The sequence below is a fragment of the Capronia coronata genome (genome assembly GCF_000585585.1).
Source record: "Capronia coronata CBS 617.96 chromosome Unknown acBCG-supercont1.7, whole genome shotgun sequence".
Classification (NCBI taxonomy): domain Eukaryota; kingdom Fungi; phylum Ascomycota; class Eurotiomycetes; order Chaetothyriales; family Herpotrichiellaceae; genus Capronia; species Capronia coronata.
Window position 1 is genome coordinate 1,165,118 of NW_006912899.1, and position 10,180 is coordinate 1,175,297.

At 52.7% G+C, this 10,180-nt stretch overlaps 4 protein-coding genes across 4 annotated transcripts; 2 read left to right on the top strand and 2 right to left on the bottom strand.

Annotated features, from left to right (window-relative positions):
• Positions 1-393: 393 nt before the first annotated feature.
• Positions 394-2,211, bottom strand: A1O1_07978 (uncharacterized protein; the record flags this gene model as incomplete). Its single annotated transcript, XM_007728842.1, has 1 exon — positions 394-2,211. One exon carries the CDS (start codon positions 2,209-2,211, stop codon positions 394-396), a length of 1,818 nt encoding a protein of 605 aa, XP_007727032.1.
• A 1,972-nt stretch (positions 2,212-4,183) lies between these two features.
• A1O1_07979 (uncharacterized protein) lies at positions 4,184-4,591 on the bottom strand (the record flags this gene model as incomplete). The annotated part of the gene is made up of 1 exon (XM_007728843.1): positions 4,184-4,591. One exon carries the CDS (start codon positions 4,589-4,591, stop codon positions 4,184-4,186), a length of 408 nt encoding a protein of 135 aa, XP_007727033.1.
• Positions 4,592-5,608: 1,017 nt separating this feature from the next.
• Positions 5,609-6,031, top strand: A1O1_07980 (uncharacterized protein). Its single transcript, XM_007728844.1, has one exon. The coding sequence runs from the start codon at positions 5,716-5,718 to the stop codon at positions 5,914-5,916; it is 201 nt and encodes a 66-aa protein (XP_007727034.1). The 5' UTR covers positions 5,609-5,715; the 3' UTR covers positions 5,917-6,031.
• Positions 6,032-9,886: 3,855 nt separating this feature from the next.
• On the top strand, positions 9,887-10,180 carry A1O1_07981 (uncharacterized protein; the record flags this gene model as incomplete). The annotated part of the gene is made up of 1 exon (XM_007728845.1): positions 9,887-10,180. The coding sequence occupies one exon, from the start codon at positions 9,887-9,889 to the stop codon at positions 10,178-10,180; it is 294 nt and encodes a 97-aa protein (XP_007727035.1).

Genomic DNA, 10,180 nt, shown 5'->3' on the forward strand with positions numbered 1-10,180 from the left:
AGTAGTAGTAGTACCAGTAGTAGTAGTACCAGTAGTAGTCGGTAGTCCATTCACTCACTGTCTGTCTTTGCCTTACATCATGACATCCCTTGGCCACTCTACAGCCTCGTTAAACGGCCGAACCCTTCAGCCTTGTGTACATTTTCGCAAAGCATGTAACAGTGCTGACTTCAGCCTCACTAGACCCAGCAGGGAAGCTTTCAACAATACTACGGGATACAGCATGAAGATCAATCCCAGAATACATTCTCGCTTTCGATCCATTCCTGACTGTCATGCGTGACATCCTTGACCTCACCTTGAGGTACGACCGGAAGCCCTGGCTCCAACCTAGACCATGCTTCACTATCTGCTCCAGCTTCGTCATCATTCTTCTCGCCAAAAGCCTTCGCTTCACGCCCCGTCGCCCAGTCCACTGTTCTTCCGCGCTGTCGCTCCATCAGTTATATCGTGCACAAAGAACACTCCTTGACGATGCAAGTCGGCAAACTCGGCAAAATCCAGCTTGATGCAGTTCCAGGCCGGAGTGTCGCCGACTTGCCATACGATCGTGGCTTCGAACAGGCCGTGGTCAGCTTGGTCCAGCCACGACATTAGCTCGATCCGGACAATCCAGCCTGTGGCGATCGAGACACTCTCTTCTGGCGCTGCATCTTTGGGACCTAAGGACAATATCGCCGAGGACGATGCTGTGGATGGTCCCGGCCGTGGAGCTGACCACATCATCGGTGCCTTCGGAGTAGCTGTTGTGCTTGCTCCCGCCGGAGAGGCTGCTAAGGAAAACGACGATATCCCGGCCACAGAAGACGACGGCGTCCCGGCCAAATCTGGCCTTCCTGGAGACAGGTCCATCGCCACGCCTCTAGAAGACCGCTGTGGCAATACCTCTCCCCTCGGCGCCAGATTCCCAAGTCGATTCGTGCGCACATATACATTCCGACCTCGATCCGACAAATACCGATGGAGCACGACCAACGCGCTATGTGTCGATCTCATCCGCCGAACCACCACCTCATGGCAGACCCGCTCATAGTCGTGATCGATCAGAGTCCGGATGGCCCGACGCGCCTCCACCACAGTCTCGTTGTTGTCACTCGCTTGCTCGAGAAGGTGCCAGGCCTGTGGAAGACTCCAGACCTGCCGGTTCCGCGTGGGCCCCATGTTGTTGGCCACCAGATGCGGCATGGTTCGTCGCGGCACGACCATGTATGACAGGCCGTCGTCGAGCCGGACAAACATCAGTCCTGCGTCGCACCAGATCCAACCTCTTTGGTTGAACGTCGTGTGCAGCTCCGCAGGGATGTGAATGGCCTCGGCCATACCACGAGCCCCGAATGTGCGCAGAATTTGGTCTTCTTGTTGACCACGCAACGAATCTGGGGAGTGAGGCGGCACTTGCGAGACGGATCCGATGATGGCCGTCGATGCGATGGAATTTTCTCCCCAGTTGGGACGACGGATTGGGTTCCTGACATATCGTAGACCGGTGCGAAGAGTGGGTAAACCGGCCCGGTTTAACTGCTTGATTGGGACGGGGTTCGTGAGTGAAGCTGTGCTGGCCATGGCCGAAGACCTCCCTAGTCCTGGCATAGCGAATAACCCAGAGAGCTTCACTCCATCTGGGTTGTCCGATCCATCGCTCACTGACTCCGAAGTGCCCACGGGTCCCGAGTCGAAAGATCTTGCGGAAATTTCGTTCACCACAGCAGCCACACTCATGCGAGTCAACCGTGTCGGGCGTGATCCGTACGGACTGTATCTTGTTGCATTGATGCTTCGCTCTCGTTGTTCATCGGTGCGGACCACACATGCCGGCGGTGGCTTGCTCGGGCTAGATGGATGGAAACTAGGCGATCGCGATCGGCTTGTCTCTGGACCCTCTGGTACCCACGATTGCGGACTCTTCACGCCTGAAAGCGAACTCATGGAGCCGAACGGTGGTAATCCCACCCCCGGTTTCAAATTTGCTGTCTGGTACGGGCCCAATGCTGTCAATGGAGTCGAGACTCCAAGGCCGTTTGTCGAGGTCTCCGCCATGTCCAGTCTGGCGGGTGTTCGTAAGATGATCACCGCAGCAGACTCTCCCACTGAATCCGATGTCGAGCTCACCACAATCAGCTCTGCTAATGAGACAGCAGACCATGGAGAGGTCGGCTCTGGGAACTCGGTCTTCATTGAAACCGGACCAGGGAAGGTCTGGTCGCTGAGCATGGCTTAGTCTTCAATCCGGGGAAAGGCAACCTCAGACACTGCATACCTGATCCTGTCTACTTCGTGGAACACAATGCGTCAAGTTACGACACCTCGTACTGGCAGAGCTCGGGTTGATCTTGAGAACATCGGCATGTAATAGTATGTTCGGTTTGGCGAAGTAATCCCCACGAGATTGGTAGGGTCCAGTCAGCCTTGTCTCTGTCTGAGGTGTCTCTGGGAAAGGCCAAAAGGAATCGTGACAGGTGACACCCGACGGTTCGGAGTACTATACTATAGCAAATTACACACGGGAAGACGCAAGCTGGCAAGCGACGTAGTTGGGAATCTATATGCATTTGCTGGTATTCCAGACTTACCATTCCCCCGGGCCCTCAATCGGCAGTTTCAGCTTGAACGGCGACTAATGCTTTCTGATTTCGATACCATGTTCAAGCCCCCAACTAGTCAAATAGAATCGTCGCCTCTCTACATTTGGCAACCTGTAGCCGAAAATGGCCTCAAAAGGCAACCTCAACTCCCAAAGCGCCAGCTTCTACCAGAAAAAGAAAATAGCAACCCCGACACCCCGGACAAGGATGAACATGCACACTACAAGACAGCATCCGGTCTTTCTGCTGCGGCGCCGAATCAACCTGGTGGCTGGATCGAGTGACTAACACATGCACTACTTTTGACAAATCTGCAGGGATATACTGCAAGGGGGTTTATACGAACCTGAGTCGAACTGAAAGAGGAAGGAGGGGAGGGGGTGATTGTGAAAACGCCACAAAAGCTGCAACACATGACAGAACTGATACCAACTCCAACTCCCACCACGAGTATTCTTTCCTCATTCTTTCACCCAGCTGTTTCATCTGTTCAGGGAAGGAATCGCCCGCTCTCGTCCGCGTTAGTCCACTGCTTCAAGGACCAGGACCCAACCTCTCATACCCGTTCTATCTCAGTTGAACCTTTTCCGTTTCAGCTGTCAGCTGTCAAATAGCGTTTTCTGCCGTCCCTGACTACGGTCTGTGGTAGTTGCAGTTGTCCCTGACGCAGACTCAGGAGTCAGGAGTCAGGACTGGCTCTCGCAGGCAAGGCATGCCAGCAAATGGACTTTACAGTCTTCGCACTGTGACTTCGCTGTGTGTGATAGTCCCTTGTATTACCCCAACGGGTGAGAGTGGCTGGGAGAGAAGTGAGGTGATCTGGGATATTCCCGGATGGGTGACTGTTGCGTCGTCTACTAGTATCTTATAACCTGATTAGATTGATCTTGCAAGACGAACAGAATTGTGTAGTGAAAAGTCTAACTTGCTTGGGAAGTCAATTGTGTCACCAGTCGCAATGTGTGCATGTCCTGAGCGAAAAGGGAGTAAAGATCGTCTTCGCCAGCCGTGTGTGGTGAGTTGGTGGCTTGCCAGATTGAGTAGGTGTGCTGTGTCGTTCATCCTAGGCTGTCTGCGTTGGCATCCAAGTTCGGTAGATATCCGAAGTATCTCGCTCACCCTCTCCCCCGCCCAGTCGCTCACTATAGTAATCAACCACTTGCTGGGAAAGTTATCAGGCTGGCTGGCCGGAGGCAGAGTTTGACTGAATTTTTTAGGCAGGGGAGAGATTATCCCCATTGGTGAGCGTAAGGAAGAATATTCACTCAAGTAACGATTTCCTTACAATTTGCATTTGCATGTCCTCAATCGTGGTTTCACATGCTCGAGATTCAGAATGCGATAAAGTAAGACAAATCCTAATCAAGACTTTCGATCAATATAGAAGTCCAGTCGTACATGTGGCTAACTTTATTCTCACTTCATTGTCTGTAACGTTTGTAGCATCATGGTCGTAGAAATAGAGTTACGAATAGTCGCACTCTGATGTCGCGTCGCTGTCGTGTCAACCGTCAACCGTCAACCGTCAAGCCAAACTTTCTCCATCAAACCAAGAACTTCAGCTGTCAGAGAAATTGTTCAACCGCAATCGCATAGACCATCTACCAACAGCATACACATCGGGGCCAGCAACAGCAGAACAGACATTGCAATAACGATGGTTCTTGCTCCTCCTCCCGCTGCTCCTCGCGGTCCATCGCCACCAGCTTCTCATGCCATTCTTTGGCCTCGTTGAACTCGACGCCCATCATGTCCCTCGATCCTGCCATGTTGACAAACTCCGGCCACAGTATCTCCTGTTTAGCCGTCTCTGTCACCAACACCGACGCACTGTCAGTCGGCGAGACGGTGGTGCGACACACAACTGCCTCAACCACGACTTTTTCCACGATTTTCCAGTCATCGACCTTGACCAGCTTGGTTTGGGTAGCGTTTTTGATCGCCATCGTCTGCGGGCCTCTGGGAAGCATCACCAGCTCGGCCGTGGTTGGCGGATGGAAAGTGGTCATCTGTGAGTTGAAAAGTCAGAAACGATGAAAGTCCATGTCAGTTTCCTGCAACGAGCATACTCTGAGGGAAAGGAGGAGGAATGTGGTTGTGTATATCCTGCCACCAATGGAAACGGCGAAATGTCTTGTCCAAGGGCAGAGTCCAAAACTCTGAGTGGTTCGTGTCTGCCAAAGTGCGAATGGGATATGCCTGTACGCAATGAACGAAATGCAAGGACTGAAGGAACACACGAGATGGAGTTGGGTTTGCGGCTGCTCAACACGCATGCACAACTCATACCTCCCAGCCGATTCATCCTGCATTTTACAGACTGGCCAGCACATGCCCTACCGACGTCGGTGCAATTTGGTTGCTTGAATCCCTGATCAGCCTCGTTTTCCTGGTGGCGGGGACGATTACTGTTGATCTGCTAGCAGCCCTGCGAGGAGTCCGAACCCCAGCAATGATTCCGGGATTGGGTGCCTAGGTCGGCTTACAGGGTCTGATCTGCGCTCTAACTGTGTGTGACCCAGGGTACCATCCTGGGAATGACACAATGGCACTATGGCACTGAGACGGTGAAAAGGGTACTGGTACAGGAAGCTTGACACTGGCACGCAGTGCAGTGATGTGCAGTGGTCCAGCCCGTCCCAGCCCCGGGCGCACACCCTTGACCGGCATTCTCGGATCTTATTGGTCAAGGGTGCGCTGGCAACTCCGGTCGGTCCACGCCACGGCCCATGGCCGCCAACAAACTCAGCGGTACCAGCTGCCCCCGACACACGAGTACGGGCAGTGAAGTGTTAGGTGCCCGTCGCACGAGCGAGGGGACCACCAAGCCCAAGTACTTTGTACTGTTGTTCTGTTTTCCCATTCAACTGCGAAACGAGATGAGGCTCGCACCCAAGTGCAGCCGACTGAGCGACTCGGGATTGAGCTACCGACTTTCTCTGGACGAGACCTTTCTCTCCAACTCAATGAGCACAATGCAGCCCAACTTGCCCGCTCCCAGCCTCACTCAGCATTCCAGTGTAGCCTTTCAGCGCTGGGTTAGAGCCAAAAACATCAGGCATCAACCTCAGGAGCAACGACTCGAGGGCTTGGTGTTCTTGCACGACGACGAAGCCGGAGTGGTGCGTCTGGGATGGAGATTCCAGCGCGCCATGGACACACTCTGCAACGAGGTGCGCTCCAAATCCACCTTTCACAGACCGAGGCGAACGCTTTCTCTGTTCATGCGAGCGTACACAAAGATGCAGAAGACAGTGCTGGTTTTCCTTGTTGCCCGACAAGGCGCTTATGCGCTGGACTTTATCGACAAACATGGGTGGGAAGACCTAAATAGTCACTTCAACACGGTCGGGAGAAAATATCCTGGATTGGCGGATATAGGAACGAGGATATGTCAATGGTATCCGAAGGATATTGACAAGATCCTTGCAAAGGCTGAAGAGATGTCAAATCGAGCCTTGGGACAGTCACTGGAACCAGCAGATTCACACACACTGTGCATGAAATGCCAGAGACGCCGCAGAGCTTACCAGACCCGACAGATTTGTCAACCTCGAAGTGGGATGGTTTGCAGGAGTCAAAAGTCTCACAGAACAACCCTGCTATCCCAGTACATAATCCACGCGCCAGAGATTCACTTCTGCCCATAGAAACGACAAGCTCACAGATTCTTGGTGGCGGCGATCCGACGAAGAGAACGCCGTCCGACATATTTGATCCACATGCTCCAACACTCGCAACCTCTAGAGCGACAACCTTTTCTCAGATCGTAGAGAATTCAGAGGTAGCCTTCACGCAACCTTCTGGAACTGAAAATGCCGCGCAAAACATTTTTTGTCAACATGAGACCAATGTAGACTCCCTCGATTTGATACCACGTGAGGCCGAACCGCTGTTGTCGTTTGATGGTATGGCCGAGCAAAACAGATCGATGCAGCAACACAGCCTATTCCACGATGACCACATGAACGGTCAGATACAGATGCTTCCGCAGAGTGCGTTTGTGACCGAAGGCCCAATGTCGATGAATCTCCAACTTGGACACAACCAGACATTCTTGCCCATGCAAAAAGCCATATTCATACTTTCGGGGGTCGCTACCCACACTGTTCTTGAATATGCCTCCAATGGTGCATATTTCACGAAATGGCACTTTTACAACCAAGACGAAACCATTGCGACTCTCCAGGTGAGTGCCTTCTTGTCGTAGTATATCGCTCAGCAATTGTTGTATCGGTCATGATGTGGATCATCGGCGGAAACATCGGACGGAGGCGCCTCCGATGACATGGCCCAAGAGGCCTTGCTCGCGAAGGAGGATGACATGACCTCTTTTGTTTCTGCTTGTCTGAATCTCCACCTTCTGACGATACCTGTCATCGGCAAGCCTTATCCAGCCATCCTTGCTGCTGAGATCGATGAGAACGGCGCAAACATTCCTTTCTAACACGGCCCCAGGCCAGGGAGATCCCGACGACGCATGAAGACTTAGAGGAGTTGGGTCCAAGGACACCCTCGTAATGCCGGTCTATGGCCTGTATCAGTGGACCGTGTCTTTAATTGCGGACTAGACGCAGACTACCTTCTCTTGAACGATTCTCTTCAATTTCTCCTCGTCCGACACGTCTTGTTCACTGACGGCTATGACGCTTCTTTCATTGATGGACATGACAACGGCCGCGGACTGGAAGAGGCTCGTTCGAGGGGCCGGGCGCACTGAGTATCGAGACTCCTTTCTTCAACAAAGGATGTGAGCACGGTCGCCATACAACATGTTGGTGGTGTGAAGTCTGTCTACCTGTCCAGTGACGCCTCGCACCTCGACCGAACGAGCTGGGGCTCCCGACAACTCCATGTTGAACAACACACTCCGCAGGGCCGTCCCGGTGAGGGGCGCTCACAACCTGTCCCACACGTGATGCTGATAGCTTATCAATCTAGCAAGCATGTGACGAAACTAAAGACGTCTTAAGACCATCGTATTGTGTTCGCAATCGGAGGATGTTATCCCGAACCGAAAACCCAGAAGGGTGACAATGGCAATTCAAACTCTGCTGGTGTGCTAGAAGTACGACAATGTGGCCAAAGTGTGGAAGGGCGAGGGAGGAACAGAAGACGACCAAGAATACTTTCACTCATCTTTGTCGGCACTGGGAGGGACATTCCAGGCCGAAATCAGGCGTTTGGGACAGTAGGATCTTTACCAATCTCTGGACGACCATGCATCCCCTAGTGCCGATATGACATCCCAATCGGAGTGCTGAGAGGCTCTAAGCTGGTTTCGCATCCGGGCCGGTACAGCCAGATGATGGTGTGGTTGAGACTGGAGCAACTGCGTACCAGCAAAAGGACGGGAACGGTACCAGTGAGGGCGACGCCGAGAACGAGGAGCAAATGGAATCACCCCACCTGACGTTTCGGAGACTGATCTACATTGGGATCGGCTTCGAATGGCACTTATCAGTTCAAGGTCGCAGAAAAAGCAGATCAGTACCATTGACACTACGGCAGATGGGACGATGAGGTACCGACAATTGGAACGGGAGTGCCGAGGTTTGAGTGGCACCCACTGGCCATTTGAAACGTTGCCAGGCCTCGGATTTTTTCCGGCTGAATTTCAGGATATGGACTGCTGATGGACATACAGGGGTGTCCAGTCTTGGACAGCACGGAAACTCGGAATACGACAACGTGTCACTGACCGCAACTTGTAGCCCCTGCAATCCAATTCAACATAGACAACACAGCTTCAACTGACATCCAGACCACAGCGCTACAGGTTACTGGTGTGACGACCACGACGACACGCAGCAAGCCGTGTTGAGTACTCAGAAAGAGGCCACTCAGGATTATCCTTGAATCGACACAAAATGATTTCACGTCGAAATGGTCAAGCCGGAAATGTCTCTTCCGACCATCACTATTGGGGACTTCTATCGGTTCCAAACACCCATACTGCATCTTGAACTGACGCACATAATGTCAAATTCTGGCCAGACATTGAATGGAAGGCTGATCGCATCCAAAATTGCTGTCCCTGTCAAGAAATGCAGCGCACGTTACGAACTTGTGCTGTCAGAAGCAAGTTAGGTCATCGCCTGTCTCAATCAGAGTTTCGAAGTTACGGCACTAATGGTCCCGACAATATGGATGAACCAGTATTTCGTTAAAGTGATACACCTCTTCTTCCCGCCGGGAATCCTTTCTTTTTGAGGACGGAACTCGAGTGCGCGAACGATGACCGGCACTGTCGCCACTCTGGAAGTCAATATGCGGAAAGGAATGCCGGCGAACCTTGAGCAAGTTTCAAATAGTGGCTGCATTTCCCAGTTCACGACCTCGGTCTCAAGTTTCGACTGACAACAAATCTTCAACTTCTTTTCATCACCATGCTGGACTGATCTTGGGGTCGTCAATTTATCACGGCTCTGTTACAATGGCACCTCGTCCAGATGACTTTTACTCTCGGGACGACGCACATCGATCATGTCTCTGGCACACTTCTGAACCATCCGATCCCAGCTTCGGAGATGAGTCTTCACCGGTGGGAACCTGGGATGGCAGTGAAACAGTGCCTAACGTCGAGTGGGAAGACTGGCACATCAAGGAAGGGTGTTCGATCCGGGCCTATCGGCCGTGTGGCTACGGTCAAGCTCTTCCTGCGCTGGTCTGGTGCTCCTCAGGTAACACGCCCCACCGGTTGAAGTCTATCTTCACTCTTTGCCAGAACCACAGGCTCATGCGAGATCAGCCTTGGGATCAGGAGGGTTCGACCATGAACCAGAACCGTTGTCCATAATGTGTAACAGTCCGCAGCCCCATTCCAGTCGAACGAAGGCTCCTTCCTGATGTGCGAAAGCAGGACTACAATGTGTCGTTGTGTCTGTGGCGACCTCGCGCCTTCCTGGACAGCCCATCTCGAAGGCGATAGATGATCTCTTCGCTGCTTATGACGCGATCGTCCGAGCACACGAACGTATCGGTCTCAATGGCTCTTTTGTTCTCGGTGGTACATCCATGTCAGTGTCCTACGTATCGGTATGGTTATAGTAGTTGAGTCTAATCCTTGCTCACACAGCGGTGGTTCCCTCGCCCTTCTCGTCACCCTCCGAAGAGCTTTCTGCCATTTACCTCCTCCGGCCGGGCTGATCCTAGTTACGCCAGCCTGTCTCGACGACGCATCATCCTTAGAAATAGTCGACGAGTGGGCACCAACGCAGTCACCGCCATCCAGCAGTCTTGCAGTGCCTGATAGCTTGCGGTTAAGCCCACCGCCATGTTGCCAAAACCTACACAGTGCGACAATGACTTCGCTTGACGTGCCTGAGGCAATATTACGCATGGTCCCTCTTCCTCCCGTCTACATGCTACTCGAGGAGGCGGACCTTTTTCACGCAGCAGCCAGAACACTCGAGAAACGACTACGGAAGACCGGTCACTTCGTGAAAACGAGTTCGTTCCACCGCCCTCCTCAGGTGTCATCGACTCCACGCACACTCCATTTCGACGTGTTTGACCGTTTGACTGCGATCGTGGGGAAATTGTTCTCCCACGATGTGTATTTGTTCACTGGGCAAACCTCGTGGATTCAAGAATGA

Excerpts from the sequence above, each read along its gene's own strand:
- A1O1_07980 (XM_007728844.1), top strand. The coding sequence starts at position 5,716 with ATGGAGATTCCAGCGCGCCATGGACACACTCTGCAACGAGGTGCGCTC.